Below are 26,431 nucleotides of genomic sequence, written 5' to 3' on the forward strand. Positions count from 1 at the left end.
CAGCAGAAATTGACAGAACAATGTAAATCAACTATAATAGAAAAAATAAAAAACTAAAAAACATAATTTTGAAAGGTTTTTTTTTTTTTGTCTTTTTTAGGGCCGCACCTATGGCATATGAAGGTTCCCAGGCTAGGGGTCTAATCAGGGCTACAGCTGCCGGCCTATGCCACAGCCACAGCAACACCAGATCTGAGCCATGTCTGCAATCTATACTACAGCTCACAGCAATGCTGGATCCTTAATCCACTGAGCGAGACTAGGGATCGAACCTGCAACATCATGGTTCCTAGTCAGATTCATTTCCATTGCGCCAAGATGGAACTCCTAATTTTGAGTTTAAAGAGGTGGATTCCTTATCTTATCTGATTATATTTTTTTGGGGGGGGGGAGCAGCTGACATACAGAAAGTCTGTCACCAGCTCATTGCACCCATTACACATGATTATGGGGTAATGTCCCCTCTATCCTAGCTTATGTTTCCCACAACAATGGCTGCTTCCACACTCTGCGGGATGGGCCAGCCCAGCTTAGTGGGCACAATTTTCAAGGGGAACCTATACACGTAGGGTCAGAAAAGCTCTCAGGATCTGTGCTGCCCCTTTTGGGGATTATGGCTTCTCCCACCTGCACCCACCCCCACTTCACACTTCACAGCCATCCGGGCTCCCCAAGGCAGCCCAGCCCTTGCAGAAGTCCCATTTTGGACTGACCCTCTTATCTAGATTCACAGGCTCTCCAAGAGTTCAAATTCAGGAGTTCCCATTGTGGCTTAGCGGGTTAAGAATCCAACTAGTATACATGAGGATGGGGGTTCGATCCCCGGCCTCTGTCAGTGGGTTAAGGAGCCAGCATTGCCGCCAGCTGAGGTGTAGGTCACAGATATGGCTCGGATTCCATGTTGCAGTGGCTGTGGTATAGGCCAAAGGCTACAGCTCCAATTTGAACCCTAGCATGGGAACTTCCATATGCCATGGCTTTGGCCCTAAAAAGCAAAAAAAAAAAAAAAAAAGAGTTAAATTCACAGCTGACTATGAATTCTCTGCCAACAGGTGACCACATAGGGAATTTCAGAGACACCAGGAGTCATCAGTCAATCAGAAAAAATCCTACCCAAACCATGACTGCTTTCTCTTCCTCTTAGTGGGCTGATGACTCTAAGCCTTTAAAAGGGACACTGAGCACAGTGAATTCTTACCAGAGTGGTGGAGACTCCAAACTCAAGCATTGTTTCCAGCCAGTCCAAGTCTGTTCACTTAATATATCCAAATGCTCCTCATTGCTCCAGACAAGCAAGAACGCCAAGATTCGGCTCCCAACCTCTTAGCTAAGAGTTGTTTAATACGTGTCCTAGCCCCAGAGAAGTAAACTAAAACTATAAGGAGATAAATTTGCACTCATCGGACTGGCAGGAATTTGCCAGCTGAAAATGCCAGCTATTGAATAAGAGATGAAGCCAAAGAGACTTCCTGTGCCAATGGTGGAATTATAGAGTAGGAAAAAAAAAACATTTTTATATTTTTATTAAAGAATTGATAGTTCCTGTTGTGGCTCAGCTTTAATGAACCCGACGAGTAACCATGAGGACATGGGTTTGATCCCTGGTCTCTCTCGATGGGTTAAGGATCTGGCGTTGCCGTGAGCTGTGGTGTAGGTCGCAGACGCACCTCGGATCCCGCATTGCTGTGGCTCTGGTGTAGGCCAGCAGCTACAGCTCCAATTAGATCCCTAGCCTGGGAACCTCCATATGCCTGAGTGTAGTCCTAAAAAGATCAAAAAATAAAAAATAAATAAAGAGCTGAATATGCCCCATACACATTGCTTGATTTATCCTGAAAGTATAAACCCTAGGAAAAGTCTTACAAATGAATACAAGGTAAAACAAACAAAATATTTACTGAAGACCTCGCTCAAAAGACACTGACTGAGCATCACCTGTTCTAGGATCATCCTACATGTCACCCTACGCCATCATATCATCTTTATCTTTCATTATTGTCTTCGTGATTGTAATAGTTTTCTGAGATGGCTGTGTCAAATTACCGTAAACTTTGTGACTTAAGACACTAAAAATTTACTTTCACAGTTCTAGAGGCTAGGGGTCTGAAACTGAGGTGTCACCAGGGCCATGCTCCCTCCAGCGTTTCCGGGGGAGGAGCCTTCCTGCCTCTTCCAGCGTCTGGTGGCTCCAGAGTCCTTGGCCTGTGGCTGTATCACTCTAGTTGCCTCCATCTTCACATCACCGCCGCCTCCTCCTCTGTGTCCGTCATCTCTGTTGTCCCTAATAAGACACCTGTCGCTGGATTTAGGGCCTGCCCTAATCCAGAATGAACTCATCTTGAGGTGCTGAATTACATCTGCAAAGGCCTCTTTTTTTTATTCATTTCTTTATTTTCTTTTAACAGCCTCACCTGCAGCACATGGAAGTTCACAGGCTAAGGGTCGAAGCGGAGCTATAGCTGCTGGCCTATGCCACAGCTTATGGTTAATCCTGAATACTTAACCCACTAAGCAAGGCCAAGGAGTGAACCCACATCCTCATGGATACTTGCCCTATTCTTAACCCACTGAGCCACAGTGGGAACTCCATAGCAGAGGCCACTCTTACTCAATTAAACTCTCTGCCTGGCCTAAGGGAGGAGGAAGGAGAACAGAGCAGCCAGGGGGACTCCCACCAGCTCCTGACAGGAAGGAGGTAATTGTGGGCTGGACACAAATGGAATGGAGGAAAAGCATGCTCCAAGATACTGTTGGTCCCACGACTCCCCTCCCTAACCACCTCCCAGGGGGCTGGCCCTGCCTGTGTGCAGGAACAGAGCTGTGATGGATAAAGGCTGCAAATTCCCATTGGAGGGCAGGTCCGACTCCCCTCCCCTGAACCTGAACTAGCTGGCACTGCTCTGACTAGGAAATTGTGACAGAGGTGAAGCTGTGCCTGGCCTTTCAGAGCAATGGGAACATCCACTTTGGCATGAGCTTCTATGTGGAAAGTCCTACGGCCCTGGTGGAAGAGCAGCTGGGAGGGACCCTGAGACTTCATGCAGAGGGAGAAGGACCTTGCTGGCTTAGATGTCTAGTCTCCCTGCTAAGGTCTGAGGCTTGGAAGAGAAGTCAACTTGACCCTCTAGACCAGGCCAGCCACCAGCCAAAGATGACCCACTACCCCCACTGATGCCACATGGAGCAGAAGAATCGGCCAACTGAGCCCTGCTTGGCTCTTATCACTGAGTTGTATCAAGGGCTATTTTTTATATGATGGTTGTTAAGCCACTAAGCTCTGTTACAGGCAACAGAAAACTGGAAGGAAGGAGTGAACAACTCCCAAGTATCTCAAAGGACCCCTGTGTTGGTGGGGCTCCCAAATCACCAGCAACAGCACAGAGGCCTGGTGTTTGTCTTCACACCAGCACAGCCTGTGGGTCTCAAAGGGAGCTGGTCCCATAACCACCCAGCACGTAGAGTGGATCCTGACTTCCATGGCCAGGCACTGCAGGCAGAGGCACTGCTGATTGGCCAGGCACTGCAGGCAGAGGCACTGCTGATTGGCCAGGCACTGCAGGCAGAGGCACTGCTGGTTTGCACGTGTCAAACAAGCTAACAGCCTGAAGGCTTCTACGGCCCTAAGTCAAAAAGCATGGGGTTAAACTCCTTCAGGGTCTGGACCTAGAGCCTTGCCTGTACATGGGAATGATCTGGAGAGCTTTTAAAAATACCATATATCAGGAGTTCCTGTCGTGGCACAGCAGAAATGAATCCGACTAGGAACCATGAGGTTGAAGGGTCAATGCCTGGCCTTGCTCAGTGGGTTAAGGATCTGGCGTTGCCACGAGCTGTGGTGCAGACTGCAGACTCAGCTCAGATCTGGCGTTGCTGTCGCTGTGGTGTAGGCCAGTTGCCCCTAGCCTGATATTAGACCCCTAGCTTGGGAACCTCCCTATGTCTCAGGTGCAGCCCTAAAAAGCCAAAAAATAAAAAATAAAAATACTGTATATCACTTACATGTGGTAGCTAAACTATGGCAAAAATGATCCTATATACAAAACAGAGACAGATCACAGACATGGAGAGCAGACTTGTGGTTGCCAGGCCAGGAGGGAGGGAGTGGGATGGACGGGAGTTTGGGGTTGGTGGACGCAAACTGTTCCATTTGGAATGGAGGGGCAACTGGGGTCCTACTGTATAGCACAGGGAACTGCGTGTGACTGGGTCACTTTGCTGTACAACAGAATTGAAGAAACATCCTAAGTCAAATATAGTTTAATTTAAAAAAAAATACAGTTGTTTGGGGAACCCCCCTCTCCGAGGCCTGAGCTTAGAGATTTTTTTTAAAGCTCCCCGGGTGATTCTAAAGTACAGTCTATTTTGAGAAACATTGCCCTAGAGGCCTTTAAAGGTGTCCCAAAACAGTCTAGGATTACTTGAGGCCCACCTGGAACAAATAAAAGTAAAGGAAAAACTTCACCAACTGGTAACTTTAGGAGAAAGGGCAGCCTTCCACCTCCCACTCCCCCAAGATTGGAGGGAAAGCAGAAGGCTAAAATCTCATCCACATTGAACTTTTTTTTTTTTTTTTTGTCTTTTTAGGGCCACACCTGCAGCATATGGAGGTCCCCAGGCTAGGGGTCTAATATCAGGCTAGGGGCCACCGGCCTACACCACAGCCACAGCAACACTGGATCCGAGCCACGTCTGTGACCTACACTACAGCTCACGGCCATGCCGGATCCTTAACCCACTAAGTGAGGCCAAGGATTGAACCTGCAACCTCATGGTTCCTAGTCGGATTCATTTCCGCTGCGCCACAACAGGAAATCTCATATTGAAATTTTAAAAGATGAGACTATCTGTGTATATGCAGACAGAGACAGAAATTCTGCCAAGCCAACTAGGAATATTTTTTTTCTTTTTAGGGCCGCACCTGCAGCATATGGAAGTTCCCAGACTCAGAGTCAAATCAGAGTTACAGCTGCCGGCCTACAGCACAGCCACAGCAACACAGCATCCAAGCTGTGTCTGTGACCTACACCACAGCTCATGGCAATGCTGGATCCTTAACCCACTGAGGGAGGCCAGGGATTGAACCCCCAGCCTCATGGATACTAGTCAGATTTGTTTCCGCTGTGCCATGACAGGAACTCTGGAAATCTTAACAATTAGTACCTAGGGTAGAGGGTGGGGGGAAAGAGGAACCAATGGCGGTGCAGGGAAGTGCCATCTTGCAGTGGTACAAAAGCCACCGGTGAGCTTCATCAAAGGGTTCTAACTCGGAGTTGTCAGGAACATGGTGGCCGCCTGGGAGTCAAGGGTAGCGCCCCCTCGTCAGTCCCACCCACCCAGGCTTGTTAACATCAGCGGGTGGAGTTTGGTTTTGTAAATAATGAAACAAATCAGCAGGTGGTGAGTATGGAGGGAATATCTAGGAATAAAGGATGGGAAGTTAGTACTTGGATGCTTTAAATCCTCTGGGTGTCTGAGGTCCTAGCACCTTTGTGGGGCAGGAGTTCGGGAGAGTGGTTAGGGGACGGCACCCAAGCTGGGACACTGGCCTCCAGGGCCGTGCGGGGCAGTGTAAGGTTTCTTGGGGAAATCGAGTTGCCAGTGGATGCCCAGGAGGTTTGTAAAGTCTTCAGTATAACTGAGGCCCCCTTGAGACTATGGGTGAGAACTGCAGATGCAGGTCAGGTGGACCAAGCTGTATCCATCTGGATGCCGGTGTGTGTTTGAGGCTCACAGACATCCAGCATCTCCTAAGCCAGCCAGGTGTGCTGCCACACTTCGCTGCCTAGGAACCTCAATTGCCGCTCACACTACAACACGACACTGGCTCTTCTGGGTGAAGAGGGATGAGATAATGAGAACCATCTGGAATCTGCATTAAGCCTGGCTGCACATGAGTGAGAGATGACAAAGGCCACACATTGCTCACCTCTGCGATTAACGGGGTCCTTAGCTACATATGCAACGTAGTCTGTGGTGTCCTGTGAAAGAAAAAATGAGATATCACATCATGAATCACAAGACAGCAGACATACGGTAACCAAGAGCAGCCCAAATAACAGCCCGGCAAAATGGCATTTCTCAGACTGTACCGTGGGCAGGAATCACTGGGGACTGCGAGAGATGTGGATTCTGACTCGTCAGGCCAGAAGCAGGGCCCAGCCATCTCTGTGTGGCATCAAGGATGCTCCACCACACCCACACTTAGAGCAGCAAAGATGTGGAGGGCACCGGTTTTCGGCACATGAGATCACACGAGGAGCTTTAAAACACTAATACCTGAGTCCCACCTGCCAGACGATCTGATTTAACTGGCCTGGATGCAAGGCCCGGGGAGCAAGGATTTTTAAAAGTTCCCCAGATGATGCTAGCATGAACCAAGGCTGAGAACCACCTCAGGTCAGCCATACAATAGCCGTCCTCAAATCTGAGCTGGGTCCCTGGCAGGACTTGTTACAACCCAGATTGCTGAGCCCCAGCCCAGGGCGTTTCCGATCCATCAGGTCCGAGGCGAGGCTCCCTCATGTGCATTTCGGACAAGCTTCTGGATACTACTGTTGCTGGTCTGGAGGCCACACTCTGAGAAAATCAGAGCAGATGTTTAAAGGTTGGCCGCCAACCCTCCTCGTGGGTGGATGAGGGGTGATGACATAAGGACTCATTTTAATCCGCCGAAGATGTTTCAGAAGTATGAGCTCTATTTAGAAGTCTCACCTTTATACATGGACCATAAGGTCCCTTGCCTGCCTCATCTATTCTGTGTGCAGAGGAAACGAGGACCTCAGGAGTGGAATGAGGCCACCATGTGGGTTTTTGTTTTTGAACAGTCAGCGGAAATAACCATTCTCTGATTTCTTGAGAGTGAAAAAAGAAAGATTTTCCTGCAAAGTTGACATTTTCGACATTCAAAAAATTCTCAGGAGGACAACTAGTAAAGGTCTCCCCCAATGCGGCAGCAATTTTCCCCAGTGTGATGCTTCAGCGGGCTCCAAGGTTATTAGCTAGATCCCGATGTTTCAGCATCTGCAAGAATCTCTTGTCGTGAGTTCCTTCACTGTGACTCTCTATGGGCAGCAGAGCTGACCCCTTCTCTCCCTCCTCCAATGAGAGAGGAGAAGAGGGAGAGTGAGGCAGGTGTCGAGTGGGGTTGGGGGGTGCCAAGGGTAGGGGCATGCCAGTTAAAAGCACCCACTGCAGGGAGTTCGTGGTGGAAGACACTTCAAACATCACTGCCTCGGAACTCACAACCACCCTCTCAGACCGAGAAAGGAGAGCTCTTCCAGCTTCTGTTGACTCTTGGGTAGCTACTCTGGGGTCATTCTCCAGCATGGAGCCTCTCTCCTCTTCCTCCTCTTTGCTCTTCCTGCTCAGGCCACCATCCCTTCGTGTATTCACAGACGGACCCGGGGAAGGGGGTGGGAGACGGTCCAACCAATCAACCTGACTCCCTGTCACTTCATCAAGGAAGACCAAGGCAGGACCTGAAGCTATTGGCAAAAATAAGGATTGCAGCTTGTGATCACAGACACTCTTCCTGGGTTCAGCAGATATGAATGTCAGAAGTGGCCACTAGTGTTTCTCCATCTGAAATCCATGGAACCCTAGGGCGGGGCAGGTATATTCTCCAGTGTTTGAGACATGACCAGAATTTCTTTTCAATTTTACGTTTTCATTTCCATAATAATCTTCGAAGTTAATATGAGACTATGTGGGACCATCCCAGTGGCAACAATGCCACTGAGTTCCACACGCAATTTCAGTGCCAAGATTTTCAGGGGGGTGGTTTCCAACTTTATGGGTGCCAGGTTTTTAAAGAATTAGAGAGGAGTTCCCTTCGTGGCGCAGTGGTTAACGAATCTGACTAGGAACGATGAGGTTGGGGATTCGATCCCTGGCCTTGCTCAGTGGGTTAAGGATCCGGCGTTGCCGTGAGCTGTGGGGTAGGTCGCAGACACGGCTCTGATCCCATGTTGCTGTGGCTCTGGTGTAGGCCGGTGGCTACAGCTCCGATTCGACCCCTAGCCTGGGAACCTCCATATGCCATGGGAGCGGCCCTAGAAAAGGCAAAAAGACTAAAAAAAAAAAAGAATGGTCAGACTAAATGTCTTTGCCCCAGCTGAAGCAAGTTAGTGTCACATTTGGACACAATGATGTACGACTCGTTTACTTGAATAGAAGAAATTTGTAGAAGGAGTGAGTCATCCAGCACCTGGGGTAATAGAGAGATGCTGACCTCAAAGTCTTCTGCACCATGGCGGCCAGTGCTAGAGTCACAATGGGAGCAGATATTTAGTTTCAGCACAACTTTACTCATCCCAGTAAATTAATTTTACTTTGTTATTGACTTACTGCATTTATTTGTACTTCACTTCCAAGTTTGACTGGGATTTACAATAAAAAGTATAAACATAAGGGGTCTATACATAATTTGTTGGTGTACGTATTTGGGTAACAAAACTAAAGTTCACACTGGTGGCATATACAAGGAAGTTCTTCTTTTTAAATTCTTGCTCCAGTCTGAGACACTCTGCTCTGGCTCCAAGCTATGGCGGGAAGACCAAGCAAGAGATGGGAGGCATCCCTGTCACTCAGATGGTCAACGGCCAAACCAAGGACACAGTTTCTTTGATGCCAATACTGATGCATTTCTGGTGCAGTGGGGGAGGGTATTGCTGCTCAAAACCAAATTCTTGACATCACTCCATCATGCAGTGAGTGCTCCAAGTTCAAAGATGGGGCTGCCAAGTGCTTGTTGTTTCTGTATTTATCCACGACTGTTGTCCCTCCCCAAGTTTTCCAGAGCCTGACCATAATTCTGGCATTCTTTTGGTGATCTTTTAAGACTGCTAATAACAGTAGATTGTAATTATAGTGTGCTTTTTTAATGTAGGGATTAACAATGTTTTCCAGTCTGTCTTACTTGACATTTCAAAATCGCATTTTCTTACCCGGTAAACTGAGGCACAAAGCAAAAAAGTAGGTACATACATAATCAGGAATAGAACCTGAAGTTGTTGTTTTTATTTTATTTATTTATTTATTTTTTTTGGTCTTTTTGCTATTTCTTGGGCCGCTCCCGAGGCATATGGAGGTTCCCAGGCTAGGGGTCGAATCGGAGCTGCAGCCACCAGCCTACGCCAGAGCCACAGCAACATGGGATCAGAGCCGCGTCTGCGACCTACCCCACAGCTCACGGCAACGCCGGATCGTTAACCCACTGAGCAAGGGCAGGGACCGAACCCGCAACCTCATGGTTCCTAGTCGGATTCATTAACCACTGCGCCATGACGGGAACTCCCTGTTGTTTTTATTTAAAACATCTACCAATTGTAATGGTGACAAACGACTTTGGAATGGGAACTCACGTACAATATGATATGCATTAGGACTGGTTAAAATAAAAAATAGCCAGGCTTCCTATCCCCTGGAATCATGATGTTTTCAGTATCAGAAAAAAATATAAAGAGTTATGAATTTTTTTAAGGGCCACTGAATGTTTCCCTTTTATAAGAAGAGGTGATAGGGAAACTGAAAATCGCCTACAGATCGTGTGCTTCCTGGAGATTTAAATAATTTTAATGCAGGGAATTTATTTGGCTTCCCATTTTCTGGATCTCTGCATCTCTACTCATTGTGTCATCGTGAAGATGAGGTTCGAGACCAGTTCTTGAAAGGAGACGTTGATACCAGTGTGCACTGCTTCTGCCTCTTACTGTTCAAACTGGATTACCTTCCAAACTTAAGATACTATGATTCTAAGCATTGCATAAGGCAAGCACACAGACAGCCACTGCAAATTAACAAGCCCCGGTTACAGATACAAGTGTAGATACATGTATTGCTATAGTGCAGATATATGTATCTATACATGTCTAGATATAATCTTCAGAAATGCTCCTTGGATGGGCTAAACTCTAGAAGACTTCCAGTTTCTAAACATACATCTCAATGATGTATTTCATTTTACAATGGAAGGTAAGAAATTCAAGGCTTAGAAAGACAGCAAAGGAAGGAAAGGAAAGGAAAAAAAGAAGAGGAAAGTATCACAGAAGGCTGTGGAAAAGTAGACCTTAAGTACAAAATAAGGCGAAATCAGTGGCACTCAATGAACGTGGCGCTTAAACAATGCTCTGGTCATCCGGTGACACTTTGGCAGAGGTTTCAGGGCAAGGAACCATCAGCAGGATGGCCAAATCCCTCTCCTGCCAGTTCTTTGGCTCAAGAGTCTGCAACAGGGAGATGCCCAGGCCTCTTCCTGCAGGTGCATCTCCAGGCAGGAGCAATGATGGGGCAAAGTGAGGGACGTTTCCCTGGGGGCTGTGGCAGGTGGGGGAGAGGGGGGCCAGGCACAGGTTTCTTGTAGCTAAGACACCCAGTGCCAAAATTATACTGTTCTTTGGAAACGTAGAGGCTAGAGGCAACAGTGGAAATCGCTCCCTCAATTTGGCTTTTTTTTTTTTTTTTTTTTTTTTTAAATTTTATAGCTGTATCTGCAGCACATGGAAGTTTCCTAGGGGTTGAATCGTAGCTGAAGCTGCCAGCCACAGTCACAGCAACTCAGGATCCAAGCCGCGTCTGTGACCTATACCACAGCTCACGGCAACATTGGATCCTTAACCCACTGAGCAAGGCCAGGGATTGACCCCGCATCCTCATGGATACCAGTCAGGTTCATTACCCCTGAGCCACAACGGGAACTCCTCGAATTGGCTTTCAATGTGCCAACAGCAGTTCTACAGTCAGTTTACCCAGGTAGGGAATATGGGAAGAAAGGTACATGATGGAAACACAAGGTGTGGGGAAAAAATCCCCTTCTTGGGCTAGAAATAGATCAGATCCCTGGCCTTGGAATAGGGACTAACACACTGATTCCTCAGGCTGCCTTGGACCAGTAAACTGTTACATAAAATCTGAGCAATGCCTACTGATAATCTGACAAAATACTACAGACAGCAATAAGAATAACTACCCTGACTGGGGAGGAAATGGTTTTTTGAGTCCTGTCCTCCCAGACACTAAAACTGAACGTTGGCATCAGGTGGTAACATCCTAACTGAATGTGGGGAGCAAGTTCGCTCGTTATTCCACCTGCTTAATAAAAGAAGCAATGAAAACTAGAACATTCTCATTCTCTTTATTCTCCCTCTTTCTCTCTCCAACTCTGCCACTCCTTCCCTGTTGGCAAAGCATGCCATTAAAAGATTGCAGGGTTAAATTTGGAGAGAAGAAAGACCAATTTCAAATATTTAGGAAGTAACCAGGCAAAGTAAGTTCTCAGCCTTCAAAGAGACATAAAATAGGAAAATGAAGGCCCCCAGGGGAGGACCAAAAGAAAAACAGGAACAGGAGTTCTTGTCGTGGCTCAGTAGTTAACAAATCCGGACTAGGAACCATGAGGTTGTGTGTTCAATCCCTGGCCTCGCTCAATGGGTTAAGGATCTGGCACTGCCATGAGCTATGGTGTAAGTTGCAGACATGACTCGGATCCAGTGTTGCTGTGGCTGTGGTGTAGGCCAGCAGCTGTAGCTCCAATTCGACCCCTAGCCTGGAAACCTCCGTATGCTGCGGGTGCAGCCCTAGAAGAGACAAAAAAAAAAGAAAGGAAAACAGGAACAAAGCCAGACTCCAGGGTGGACTGGCAGAGTTACCAGCACAGCCCAGCAACTGGAAAGCCAGGGAGCCCTGTCATTATCTCTTAAGAAAGCCCATGCTTTGAGAGTTTTTGACAGCTTTTGACTAATGAAATCAAATTTTTTTTTCTTTTTAGGGCTGTACCCGCGGCATATGGAAGTTACCAGGCTAGGGGTCAAATTGGAGCTGCAGCTGCCGGCCTATACCACAGCCACAGCAATGTCAGATCCGAGCCACAGCTGTGACCTACACCACAGTTCATGGCAACGGAGCCTTAACCCAGTGAGCAAGGCCAGGGATCAAACCTGCATCCTCACGGACATTATGTCGGGTTCTTAACTCTCTGAGCTACAGTGGGAACTCCATAAAATGAAATTTAAAGGCAGATGTTTGCCATTTGTTATCCCTTTAAAAATGAGAGTCAAGGAGTTCCAGTTGTGGCACAGCTGAAACAAATCCAACTAGGAACCATGAGGTTGCGGGTTCGATCCCTGGCCTCGCTCAGTGGGTTAAGGATCCAGCATTGCCATGAGCTGTGGTGTAGGTCACAGACGAGGCTCGGATCCCATGTTGCTGTGGCTGTGGTGTAGACCGGTAGCTAGAGCTCCAATTAGACCCCTAGCCTGGGAACCTCCATATGCTGTGGATGCGGCCCTAAAAAGACAAAAAGACAGAAAAAAAAAAAAAAAAAAAGAGAGAGAGTCAAGAACAGCTTATGAAACCGGAAAGGGGAAATAGTTGGCAGCACTGTTAGCTTTCCTGCTAGGGTCCTAAGAGGCGCACTTTGGAAGCAGGGCCCCTTCTCAGCAATTCCAACTAGACAGAAAGAGAGAAAACAGCTCCAAAGCCACTTACCGGGTCTCCCCCGGAGGCGAAAGAAATGGACTGCATGTGATGATTCGCTATAATCTGCCAGGCCCAAAACAAGAAACGAGAGGTGCCATTATTACCCTTCCCATGCCTTGGAAAACTGTTGGCAGGCAATACAACGCGACAAGGTTCCCTGAAAATTGGTAAAATCAGTCCCCGATGAAAATAACAGTTACCAAGGTAACAACAGATAACCTTGAGTGAACTTTCACAGTATGTCAGCTGCTCATTAGCTGCTTTGCCAGAACTGCCCCGTTTAAATCGCACAGCAGCTCTGTGAGGTGGGAACTATGGCAATCCCGTTTTTTTACAGATGGGGAGCCTGCGGCGGACCCTGAGGCCAGGCAGCAGGCTGCGGGCTCTGCAGCCAGTTAGAAGACAGAGTTGTGACCGACAAGGGGAATCTTAACAACTATGCCTCTTTGAGGAGGAAAGTATCTCCCCCACACACCAAAACACTGCAGCACTGCAGATTCTGTTTCCGAAGACATATGGGGTCTTCAGTACAGACCCCATAGCTGGGGTAGACGGAGCATGGCTGACCCTATCTGATCCCATTTGTATCATGGGCACGTCAATTTGAAAGCCTGCATCTAAGATCAAAATCGGTGCCCTCTCGGGGCCCTCTTGCAATTTATCAATTTAAAAACCAGCAAGGATGGTCCAAGTTAATTTCAAAATGGGAATTTTCCATTAGCATTATAAACTGCAGCACACAGTGGAATTTAGGAGGCACGGAGTAAATTAGAAGCTGCCCTAAATTTAAAAAGCTACATAAGTCTTCCATGCTATTTTTATCTTTTTAAAGACAATGTAATGACATTGAAGTAAATTTTCGGGGGTGGGAACAGCATTCTTGTCTCCATCCCAGTATAACCAGGTTTATTTCTGCACGGCCCCCTCAGGCCCTCGCCAGCAGGCAGGCAGGCAGAATTTACAGAGCCGTAATCCTACCAGCCAAGGGATTTTTCCAACCATGCTCCAGTAAAACTGAAAGCAAAAACTATCACTGAATCAGAAGATAAAATTAGATATTTTTAAATGGTTATTTCAATTCTTGGCACTTGCAGAACTACTCAGGATCTAGAAAAACCTGAGCATAGAAATGAAGAAAAACAATGAGTCCAGCTCGGTGGCCCATGCCCAAACCCAGCTGGATAAAACAATCAGCTGCCCCTCCCAGCTTTCCAAATCCCGCCTCTAGTCAGGGCTTCTGGGAGAGCAACAAGGACAGAGCAGTCCCCAGAGGATAACAAAGTGTGACTTCTAAAGTTGTTCCGTTTTGCTTATTTAATTTTTGAGCCTAAAGTCGCCTTCAAACTGGGGTTTGGAGATTCAGGTGGACATGAAGAGTTAAGGGGGGAAAATGGAAATTGGATTTGGTCAACATGACCACACCTGGGTGACTGCCTGCTGTCCCCTGGGGTAAGCCAGAAATTGAAAAGGAAAGTAAGACAATTAGAGCTAATTAAGTAAAGGCTGGGTTTGGCTCTGAGGATGCTTCATCTTGCTTCTTCTCTTTGAGGGCTCTGCAGAGGGGAGCGAGCCAGCATGGCCTTTCTCTCTGGGTTGGCAAGGGAGGGACTGCCCACTTGACCTCATTCTCAGTTTGCTATAACTAGACCCTGCTCTCAGGAGAGGCAGAGGGATGTGAGCTCTGGCTCCTGCCAAACCTTGCTCGGACTCTTGTCATCTGAGCTGGCATCCCCTGGGTCCCCTGAGCCCAGCCCCCACTCCCACCCACCTCAACCAAGGCCAGGACAACGGGACCCAGACCCTCCCAACTGGCCCCCAATCTCAGGATGGGGAAGGCCAACCATGGTGACCTCAGCCTTTCTGCTCGGAGAGTCTGCCTCTCTCTCCTCTCTTCTATCCCCGTTCCCCTCCCTCCCCTCTCCCTTCCTCCTCCTCCTCCTCCTTCTCTCTCTCTCTTTCTCTCGCTAGAAGAGGGAATTAGGAGATACAATCCCACAGAATTGAGGACTGGGGTTTGAGGAGTCCTAAAAACAAAAGCTGCCACAGCCACCATTTCAAAGATGATACATGTGCAACTCAAGCGTGGGCTGCAGAGCCAACAGAATATAATAGAGAACAAAATGGGACAAGGACATGGAGAGGAGAATCTGTACATACACGCACTGCTTTTTGACACTGCAAGTAAACCCATGATTTCATGCATCATCCTCCCCCGAGAAAGGGTAATTTATAGCAGGATTCAAGGGACCCAATTCCACCCATCATTCTGTTGGAGTCCCTTGCAAGCGGCCAGTGTAGACTGGTGGAGAGATTAGGCAGGTGTGCTAGACCCGGTACGGCTGGAAGCAGGAAGCCCTGCCAAACAGCCACGGTTTGGGGGCTCTGGGCAGGGCCGGGCCTAGGCCCTTACAGACCTGTTTCGAGTCCGGCGTCCGCAGGTTCAGGCTGGCGGTGGAAATGGTCAGGGAGATGCTCATCCCCGCAAACTGGAGGTTGCTCTTGCCCAGGATGCTGGACAGCACTTTGCTGGGAGGCTGTAAAACCAGGCAGGGTTACTTCAGCTCTCCATTCACCGAAGGCCACGCTCTCAGGGCCGATCCGCTGTGGCATCTGCCACACCTCCAACCTCCCCTGGCCCCTCTCACCCTCTCAGCAGGCACATGGAGGCAAGGTGCCAGGCATCGCCCAGGAGGGTGGGATCCGATACGAACACACAAATTCCAGAGTAGGCAACATGCAAGTTGTAAAGCGCCTACTGGATGTATATGGAGCTGTGGACTCTGGCAGGAAGGTTGCAGGTGTCCGTACACCAGCTCATGCTGAGATGCATCTCATGGGGTCACTCATAAGCCCGGGAGGGCACACAGGCCAGCGCTTGAAGTTCGGCAGCCTCAGAAACCAGTCTCATCCTAGCAGGAGGCACACTCCTCCGGACCAGACTGAAATGGACCAGCTCATGGGGATCATGAGTCATAAAATGGTCCAATTAAAACCAATAGGTCTGGAACCAGCACACAGAGGACAGGCTTGGTTCTGCTCTAACTGCTGCATCAATTAGCCCTTCAGAACTGTCCTTGGCACAGGGTCCAACAGGCTACCCCATCCTTCCTTTTCTGTTTAGAACATGCCCTCTTTGAAGATGTCAATTAACACAAGTTCTTAACAACACAGGCACTGTTTTTGACTCTTCTGCTAGAGCTATTTAAAAATAGAAAGGCCTGGGCCCCACCCAGGAGATTCTGATTAAGCATAGCAGGGGTGGAGCCCCGAAATCGACACTGTTTCCAAAGACTTTCACCAAGAGGACCATAAGGGAACCCTGAAACTTGCTGGTTGGGTTTGAAAGAGGAGGCTATGAAAGAGGAGTTTCCCTGTCTCTGTTCTTGACACCCTCCAAATTCCTGTATTCAAGATCCTGGAGACTTCAACATCATTAGTTATTAGAGAAATGCAAATCCAAACTACAGTGAGGTACCACCTCACGCCAGTCAGAATGGCCATCATTAATAAGTCTACAAATAACAAAGGCTGGAGAGGGTGGTTCCTGCACTATTGGTGGGAATGTAAACTGGTACAACCACTTTGGAAAACAGTATGGAGGTACCTCAGAAAACTAAATATAGAACTACCTTATGACCTAGCAATCCCGCTCTTGGGCATATATCTGGACAAAACTTTCATTCAAAAAGATACATGCACCCCTATGTTCATTAGAGCGCTTTCACAATAGCCAAGGCATGGACACAACCTAAGTGCCCATTGACAGATGAATGGATTAAGAAGATATGGTATATATATATATATATATATATATATATATATATATATATATATATTCATTCACAATGGAATACTACTCAGCCATAAAAAAGAACAAAATAATGCCATTTGCAGTAATGTGATAGAAATAGAGATTCTCATATTAAGTGAAATAAGTCAGAAAGAGAAAGACCTTATGTTATCATTTATATGTGGAATCTAAAGTATGGCACAAATGAACCTATCTACAGAACAGAAACAGACTCACAGACATGGACAACAGCCTTGTGGTTGCCAAGGGGACAGGGGAATGGGATGGACTGGGAATTCGGTGTTAATAGATACAAACTGTTACATTTAGAATGGACAGACAATGAGGTCCTGCTGTAAAGCATAGGGAATTAGGTCCAATCACTTGTGATGGAACATGATAAAAGATAATATGAGAAAGGGAGTGTGTATAGATGTATGCCTGGGTCATTTTGCTGTACAGCAGAAATTGACAGAACATTGTAAATCAACTGTACTAAAAAAAATTTTAAAAATTGGAGTTCCTGTCCTGGCTCAGTGGTTAACGAATCCAATAGGAACCACGAGGTTGTGGGTTTCATTCCTGGCCTCGCTCAGTGGGTTAAGGATCCGGCGTTGCCATGAGCTATGTATGGTGTAGGTTGCAGACATGGCTTGGATCTGGCGTTGCTGTGGCTATGGCATAGGCCAGAGGCAACAGCTCCGGTTGGACCCCTAGACTGGGAACCTCCATATGCCGCAGGTTCGGCCCTAGAAAAGACAAAAAAAATTTAAAAAATAAAATACATCTTTAAAACAAAATAAATAAATAAGTAAATAAATAAATACAAATTAAAAAAAAATTTTTTTTTTAATCCTGTAGCCTTGCCTAGTTCTCTATGTCTGTCTCCTGTAGGCTGATTGGAACAAAGGCCAGAACATCTAAATGAGACTTCATCCAAAGTTCTCAGCCTCTGCCTGAAACTCAGTTGCTCTGTGGGCTCACAAATGTCTCCAAGCTTCGAAGATGGAGCTGACCCGCAGCCCTGGGAGCAGCTGAAGCAATCCTGCAACCTGCCCCAGAGCCTCAGCCTCAGGACAGACTCTGAGATACCCACAGGGCTGTAATCTCTACTATTCAGTCCAGGAATAGAAAAGTCCAGATGGTGGGTATTAATGAAGATTTCGCTAAGTAAATTAAGTAAATAATTTAAGACTTTTCTGAGCTTCCTCTTAATCCATTTTTTTCCTTCTGGTCCAACCACCTCCGGGATGAAAAGGTCATCCAGGGGTTGAACCTGCAGCCTGCAGTCTGAGCTTGAGCTCAGCTCCACCACCTTCCAAATCTTTCCGGTTCTCATCTCTGCACCTCAATTTTTATCACCTGTAAAATGGGAACATCCAACCGTGTTCTAGAGCTGGCGTTTTCCAGTTAACAAGAGAGACGGCAAGGGCAGATCCGAGCCACATTTGTGATCTACACCACTGCTCACAGCAACGCCGGATCCTTAACTCACTGAGTGGGGCCAGAGATCAAATCCACATCCTCATGGATACCTGTCAGGTTCTTAACCCACTGAGCCACAACAGGAACTCCAAGTTACCCCCTTTAAGCCAAGGGATATCTTTTGGTTCCTGCCACCCAGCCTCCTCCCCCCACCAAAAAAAAGTGACAAGAGGCAGGCCGTGGAAAAAGGAAACACAACAATCATGTGTGATTACAGCTGCTGAGTGATGTCAGAAGAGAAGAAAAGCAGAAGACAGACACAGAGCCAGAAAGACAGTACCTTTCTCTTCCTGAAGGCTCCCTTGGCGCCAGGGACGGCTTCGCAAACCCGGCTGATGGCTTCCCTTAAGAGGACAGGAAGAGAGATCCATTTTATCACCTCCATCAGGATGACAAAACCCAGATACTTCACACGTGCAAAAAACAAGACTAATAAGCAAAACACAAAGAGCTCGTCTTAGAATCTCTGGCTGGCAGGATCCTAGTTTTTTCTGCGGCTGTGATTGTCTCCGAAGTGTGTAACACATATCAATGCCACCCTTTTATTTTAAACATTTGGTTAAGATTCCATTTTAGAAAATCGGTGCCCTGAAGCACTGAAGGGTACTCTTCTGGATGTTCTCTTCACGGCCATAGTCATGGCACAAGGCTCAAAGCTAATCAAGCGCTGCTATTGATCTCTGAAGTGAGTCAGAATGTAGTTAAAGGAAATTTGGTCCTTTGGGTGTTATTCCCAGCTTCTGCAGTTCCTAAACATCCTAAAGTCAAGAGGGTTTTGAAGGAGAAGAGGAACTCCAGGGGTATACAAATGAGCCAGAAATGAGGCTCTATGCTGGACAGTTCCATGGAGCCGGTGTTTATAGAGCAGCTACATTGTCAGGGCACAGTCCTGAGGAAGGCGGCAAGGAGCATCCCAGGTAGTGAGTGAGGGGGCCCGACAGGAGCATCAGAGGCAGAGGATCTGACCCACAGGTCTGCCTGGGACAGGAGAGCAAGGGAGCAGTGGGAGGACCAAAAGTAAGACCAGATGGAGGCTGCTACGGTCCAGATGCTAGAGGCTGGGGAGGGCATGGTTTGGGCAGGTGCTTGGAAACATAGCTCAACTTTGTGACTTCGCCTCAGTGAGAAATGACGGGTGATATGCCAAAGTCAGGAGCCCAGAAAGGAGCTGGGTGAACTTCGCAACTCCCACATTGGAAAGGATGAAATAGTAAAAGAATACTTTTTTTTTTTTTAATGGGGGAGGGGGCATGGGATGGACTGGGAGTTTGGGGTTAGTAGATGTAAACTATTGCATTTGGAGTGGATAAGCAGTGAGATCCTGCTGTACAGCACGGGGAACTATATCGAGTCACTCATGATAGAACATGATAGGGGATAATGACAGAAAAAGAACATATATATATATGTGTATATATACATATATATATATATGTATATATACACATACACATTCTGAGTCACTTTGCTGTACAGCAGAAATTAACAGAAAATTGTAAATCAACTATAACAGAAAAAATAAAAAGCTTACCCAAAAAAAAAGTTCTGAGAAACTTTAAAAAAAAAAGAATATTAAAAAAATAAATAGGAATTTAGAGATACACTAAAGGATAAAGACCATAATGGGTCCTCGGAAACATTCCACAAACTTTCTCAGCTGAATACTTCTGGAAATTATTTTCTATCCTCTAGAAAAGTAATTACTGTCACAATAGAATGCTTTTAAGACAAATATGACCTTGTCAAATTAGCTAAGAGACTATTAAAAAAAAAAGGCTTCACATTTGCCATTCAATTCATTGTACAGAGGGGAGGAAGAAATGCTATTCTAAAAGTTCGGATGCCATAAAAGCTGTAGACTATGAATCACCATGACTCAGAAAAAAGTTTATTTAAAAGAAACAAATGTTTTTGATGTTTTGTGCTTAGTCATTTCTTTTATAATAATATTCTGAGAGTGGTTCTATCAAAATGATCATCCCAAGTATTTTCTGAAAGCAAGTTCCTTATGGAAAAGAGTCAAGTTGTTTCTCTAGAGAAACATATATAAAAATTATCTCTATTTTTATCTGTTCAGCTTTTTCTTTCTTTTTTTTTTTTTTTGTCTTTTTGTCTTTTCAGGGCCGTACCTGTGGCACATGGAGGTTCCCAGGCTAGGAGTCAAATCAGAGCTACAGTCGCTGGCCTGCACCACAGCCACAGCAACGCAGGATCTAAGCCAAATCTGTGACCTACACCACACAGCTCACAGTAGCGCTGGATCCTTAACCCACTGAGCGAGGCCAGGGATAGAACCCATGTCCTCATGGATACTAGACAGGTTTGTTAACCACTGAGCCATGATGAGAACTCCTGTTTAGCTTTTTGACAGCATTGTGCTTGTTATATCAAATGATGTATTTAGCTGAGGAAAGCAGTTAAATAGTCCCAGCAGGCTAAAGGGACATTATTCAGTGGAAAGTTTCCTGTATAAGCATCAGATTTTTTTCCCCATCCACACAAGAGAAAAAAATCATTCTTGGATGACAGTTTTCAAAAAGGAAATGTCAAATGTCTAATTTATTACACAGTTTACACATCATCATCGGTCCGCGCATGAAGCTTGGGCATCGGGCCTTGCTAGTTACATGCCCCTCTAGGAAATGGAGGAGAGCAGCACCCATGAGCATTCAGAATTGGATTGTGGGAGTTTCTATCGTGGCTTAGGGGAAAAGAACCCAACTAGTATCCATGAAGATGCAGGTTTGATCCCTGGCCTCACTCAGTGGGTTAAGGATCCGGCATTGCCATGAGCTGTGGCATAGGTTGCAGACACGGCTCAGATCCTATGTTGCTGTGGCTGTGTTGTAGGTTTTGATTTGACCCCTAGCCTGGGAACATCCATATGCCTCAGTTGTGGCCCTAAAAAAAAATGGGATTGTGGAGAAAACGTTTCAAATCATAAACATGGTCCGTCTAACAAATCCACCCACAGAGAGACAAGCAAGCATCTCAGGGCACATTCAGAGACTCACACTTTGGGCTTTAAAATTTGCAAATGCAAGAAATTCCAGAAATTTCTCAGAGCTCATGGACTCAAAGAAAGTCCAAAGGATCACCCCAGTGAGCCCCAAAGAGGTTGGCAAAACTGCTTTTCAGATAAATGCTCTCCCTTCATCATTGGCATAAATGTGTTTCTGATGTTTGCATGATAACTTGTGTGTGCAAATTCCCATTTCAACCAGGTTGACAGTATCTATGTCTGTTTGAAATAGAAATGTGACATAACTATTCATAATTGCAATACTTAGATGACTGACATGAGTAACTTGAACTCCAAGGTCTGATGTAAATGTGACAGTTCTTATTGTCCCTTCCTACTGCCTAGCAGAGTGCCTTGAGGTGAGCAGTACTGTCTTAATTGGTTGAGTTAGCAATAATTATTTAGCTTTGTGTAAATCCATTTAATCCCAGTTTTGAGTCTCAGGTAGCAATTTGGCCGTGTTTTTAATAATGGAGAGTGCTTCCTAACATTCTGTTCAGTACCCCATTTCAGTCAGCCAAACTATGACCCTGAAGTTCAGTTAATATAAAAATGGAATATCTGGCACCTCCAGGGACATCTAAAAGTAACTGAAGGAGTTCCCATGGTGGCTCAGCAAAAATGAATCTGATAGCATCCAAGAGGACACAGGTTCGATCCCTGGCCTTGCTCCGTGGGTTAAGGATCCAGTGTCCCCGTGGTTGTGGCGTAGGCCGGCAGCTACAGCTCCAATTCGACCCCTAGCCTGGAGACCTTCATGTGTCAGCCCCCCCAAATTTTTTAAATAAAATAAATAAAAATTTAAAAATTTAAAAAGTAACTGAAGCCAGCCCCAAATGCTAACCCTTATGTTCTCATGATTTCACCATCTTCCCCTATTCTGTCGAAATTCCTCCTCTTTAGAGCCAGTACCTTTCACAATGAAGAGTTTTTTTCCTTGGAATGCAGTAGTTTAGACCTGGATTCTTTGAAATCATGTAGCACCATCTTCCTCCCTACTCACCTAACTTCTTGTTGCCTACTTGACCTCCTCAGACACATACACACACACACACACAAACACACACACATATTTTACAGACGAAAAAAAAAAACAATTTAAAAAGTCAGACATCTGGGTTATTTCAATACTTATTTGATCACATTCTAGTAGGGAGGTGCAGCAACAAATACATGAGGGCAAATTGCGATCAATTTCATCAAGCAACAAAAAGGAGAGATAGGTGGAACAAGTAGACCCACCACCCCTGACGATGCCACCCTGGCATAAGGATCAGTCTGAGCTGAAGGCAATGGAGAAGAAACAGATACAAGAAAGGCTCCCTGCCTTTCTGCTATTTGCCTACAAACAGGTCATCAATTTTTAAAGGCATCCCCCTCCCTTCTCTACCACAAAAGACAGAAGTTAGTCACTGGAGACCACTTTAGACCCTTGTCAACTAACAGATGCACCAGAAGAATCTGCAAAACAAACATTATCTTCCATTAGTTTTCCCCTGCATGTACCTTCCCACAATTCACCACCCCTAGAAACTCCAAGTCTTTTCCTGTGTCTTGTCACTTGTGCACAGATTTATTTCTCTTTGATTAGGAAGTAAGCCAGAGTTCTAACCACTTCTCGGAGCTACACGGCCCTGAGTTTCCCTGTGTGCATGTACACTGCATGCATTAATGAGCAATCTGTTTTTCCCTTGCTATTCTGTCTTCTGTCAGTCTAATTTGCAGGGCCCTGGCCAGAGAACATAGGAGGGCAGAGCCAAAAAGTTTTTTCACCCCTACAGAATAAATGTGGAAGTTCACATCAGTAGGGGAAAGAGCTACACAGTGACTGGCCTTTGAGTGCCTGGGCAACTATCCAGGGAAAAATAAGTTGAGTTCCTATCTTATGACTTATATGAAAATAAATCCTAGATGGATCACAAATCTAATTTGTTATGAAAGTATAAAAGTACTAAAAGGAGTTCCTGTTGTGGCTCAGTGGGTTACGAACCCGACTAGTATCCATGAGGATGCAGGTTTAATCCCTGGCCTCACTCAGTGAGTTAAGGGATGTTACCATGAGCTGTGGCATAGGCCACAGATTTGGCTTGGATCCTGCATTGCTGTAGCTGTGGTGTAGGCCTCAGCTGCAGCTCCCATTTGACCCCTAGCCTGGGAACTTCCATGCGCCACAGGATTGGCCCTAAAAAGAGAGAAAAAAAAAAAAAAGCGTTAAAAGAAAACTGGGAACATTTTTTCTTTTTTAAATCTTTGAATCTTTAAGTAATACAGAAGCCATAAAAGAAAATACTGACACAATATCAGAAAAACAAAACTTTATACACAAGAAAAAAATTGTAGCACTTTGCAAAGAGGTAATTGTCTTGATATAAGTCAATAAGAAAAACATCAAAAACCCAATGGAAAATGGGCAAAATACATGAGCAAAGAGTTCACACAAGAAATACAAATGGCTTCTGAAAATCAGAAAAGACTCTCAGCTTTACTCGTAGTAAGAATATAAATTAGGGAGTTCCCATTGTGGCTTAGCAGTAACAAACCTGACTAGTCTCCATGAGGACATGGGTTCAACCCCTGGCCTCACTCAGTGGGTTAAACCTTGAGCTGAGATGTAGATCAAAGACTCAGCTCAGATTCACATTGCTGTGGCTGTGGCACAGGCCAACAGCTACAGCTCCGATTCGACCCCTAGCCTGGGAACTTCCATATGCCACACAAGTGGCCCTGAAAAGCGAAAAGCAAAAAAATAAAAAATAAAAAAATATATATACATATATATAAATTAAAGCCTATATTGAAATTCAATTTTCACAGCTGAAGATTTAAGCTCGATAAGACTTTGTAGGGGAATTACCCGGCACTAGTGAGAAAGTAGGTCCACGCAGCCTCCCCAGGGCAGATTGGTCATATCCCTACAAAACAAAAGATGCTGAGACCCTTTCTTTCATCCAATTGTTTTACTTATAGGAATGCATCCTCTGAATACACTGAAACAGCCAGAAGATGCGCACGCACCACCGTTGATGGCAGGAAGGATTTCAGTACACTGATGGGAAACCATCAATGTCTATCGTGGAGCCAGTTCACTAAATTATGGTACCTCCATAAAATGGGCCACCAACAGCATCGTCGATGGTGCCCTCTTCCTCTCACCTCTTTTTCTCTCCTCAGCTCCCTCCAAGCCAGTCTTGTTCCCACAAGGTGTCCCTGCAAAATCACCAACACCCTCCTGGCACAAAATAGACAGGCAACCTGCTGCCCTCACCTCCTTGACACACTTCCTTTTCTCTACTTTTTTTTTCTTTTCTTTTTCTTTTTTTTTTTTTTATTAGAGTGTAATTGATTTACAGTGTTGTGCCAATTTCTGCTGTAGGACATGCTGACCCAATCATATATATATATATATATATACATTCACTTTCTCATACTGTCTTCCATCATGGTCTATCCCAAGATATTGGATACAGTTGCCTGTGCTGTACAGTGGGACCCCATTGCTTATCCATTCTGAATGTAAGAGTTGGCATCTACTAACCCCAAACTCCTAGTCCATCCCACTCCCTCCCCCACCTCCTTGGCAACCACCAGTCTGTTCTCCATGTCCATGAAGCTGTTTCTTTTCTGTACTTCTTGATCCCATGCTCCTCTGACATCCTCCACCCTCCTGGGCGCTCACAGTCAGTTTCTTGCCTTCTCAGTGGCTCTAGCTCTAAATGCTGATAAGCCCCAGGGGTCCGCTCTGCTCACGCCTCTCTGTCCTTTGTGTGACCTGTATAAGTGGATGATACAATCTTAGAACGAGTTTGCTGTGCCTACATTTTCTGTCCAAATCCATTCAGGGGTCCAGCTCCTCCCCAGGGCATGCCCCACAGTGAGTCCACACACTTCCAGAGAAGAAAATGCCCTCAGTCACAACCTACCTCATCTTCCCATCTCCAGTGATTGAGAATGCTCAGTCCTCATTGCTTATCCAAATGTTATCGTTTGCATCTACCAACTTCAAACTCCCAGTCTATTCCACTTCCTCCCTCCTCCACCCTGGCAAGCATAAAGTCTGCTCTCCGTGACCTGTTTCTGTTTTGTAAATAGGATTGTTTGTGCCATATTTTAGATTCTACATATAAGTGATATCATATGGTATTTGTCTTTCTCTTTCTGACTTCACTCAGCATGAGAATCTCTAGTTGCATCCATGTTGCTGCACAGGGAACTATGTCCAATCTCTCCGGGTAGAAGAGGATGGAAGATGGTGTGAGAAAAAGTATGTGTAGATGTGTATGACTGGGTCACTATGCTGTACAGCAAAAACTGACAGAACACTACAAATCAACTATACTCTAATTGAAAAATAAATAAATAAGAAATAAAAGTGCTCAGACCCAGCATAATAGGGAAAGCCTGGAACATCACATAAATTTAGGGCTCTCTTTCCTCCCTTAGCACTGCCGGGGGCAGAAACGCTCCCCGTGGCCAAGGAAGGAGGTACCCCCCCAGCCTTCTGCAGCTTCTGACCCCTTGGCTGGGGGCACATAGGAAGAAGTCAGGGAGCACTCAGGACAGTGCCAGCCCCGGGGCTGGGCCCTCTGGCCAGGGCTGAGGTTTGCAGCCACCTCCTCTCACAGGCATCCTTTTCACTTCTTTGAAGCCTCCTCCATTCAAATACCTAAGGGATATTTGGGTGCCCAAGCTATAAAATGAATATTGTCTGTCCATCACCTGCCCACACACCTGCCCCCTCCTGGCATCCACACCTGTAGGGTATCTCCAGCCCCTTGCTTCTGACATGGCCCAATCTTTAGTGGAACGTTTTCAGGAGTGGGTATAATGGGCTCATGGCCCATTAGCATGCCTCCTGCCCACAGCACCTGCCATTAGCAGGTGGAAGTGTCTCCCCACACACACCTACCCCTGCTTCAGGTCTCACTGCTGTGAGACCATTGGTCCACTAGGTCCCCCAGGCTCTGGGTGACACATGCCAAAATCTGTGTCATCCTCTCTAAGTCCCTCACTCTATCTGAAGCAAGAGGGAACAACCTGGCCCCTCCCACACTAACAGGATAGGGATCATGGGGCATAGGACTCTAGCCAAAGAAATCCTCCCTGTAATTCCCAACCTCATTCATTATATCTTCCCTGCAAGTGTTGGGCAAATAACAGCAAAATAGACCCCAGCCCCATCATCTCTTTCCAAGCCCTGCCTGGGTGGTCCCACACCATAGCCTTTCAGGACCACTGGAGCCATGCCCATCTTGGTCCTCAGCCAAACAAAGACAGGGTCCAAGTCTACTCTGCAGTTACCTCCATCCACTCCCGTTCTAAGGTGTCTTACTGTCTCTGGTTCCAAGTGCCTCAGTACCTTCCAGGATGCTGGTACCAGGATTTTATAGACAATTATCACAAGCAATTGATGTTTACAATTCACTATCTTAGAGCCTGTTCAGGCTAAATGTTTTCAAACCAAGCCTCGATTGTCCTCACGAAAAGCATTCATCCCCTGGTCTTTCCATGGCAGAAAATGGGGCTATGGTCCAGCATGCTGTCCCCACCCCACACCCGGGGGCTGTCCTTGATCCCCTCAAGCCACCGCCACACCAAGCCCATCACCGTCCTGACCACCACACAGAAGGCAAGACAGTCTGTGTTCTCAAGAAACTGACACA

The 26,431-nt window shown here is 46.2% G+C and overlaps 1 protein-coding gene across 3 annotated transcripts in view; it reads right to left on the bottom strand.

Annotated features, from left to right (window-relative positions):
• The window catches only part of SHC3 (SHC adaptor protein 3), a 163,367-nt gene that overhangs the window by 60,098 nt on the left and 76,838 nt on the right, over positions 1 to 26,431 (bottom strand). For 2 of the 3 annotated variants that reach the window (XM_084994537.1, XM_084994535.1), the window contains exons 3-6: positions 18,030 to 18,093; positions 14,889 to 15,008; positions 12,484 to 12,537; positions 5,927 to 5,978 (exon numbers count right to left, since the gene is read on the bottom strand). In XM_084994537.1, the coding sequence (XP_084850663.1) occupies positions 5,927 to 5,978; positions 12,484 to 12,537; positions 14,889 to 15,008; positions 18,030 to 18,093 (290 nt within the window). Of the gene's footprint in view, positions 1 to 76; positions 1,644 to 5,039; positions 5,979 to 12,483; positions 12,538 to 14,888; positions 15,009 to 18,029; positions 18,094 to 26,431 lie in introns of those variants that run through there. The other variant, XR_014826380.1, reaches the window with a different exon arrangement.

Source organism: Sus scrofa, chromosome 14, assembly GCF_054392235.1.
Source record: "Sus scrofa isolate SSC_HxYL_T2T_F1_AM1 chromosome 14, Sscrofa_HxYL_maternal_Yorkshire_Landrace_v2.0, whole genome shotgun sequence".
In the NCBI taxonomy this organism is placed as follows: domain Eukaryota; kingdom Metazoa; phylum Chordata; class Mammalia; order Artiodactyla; family Suidae; genus Sus; species Sus scrofa.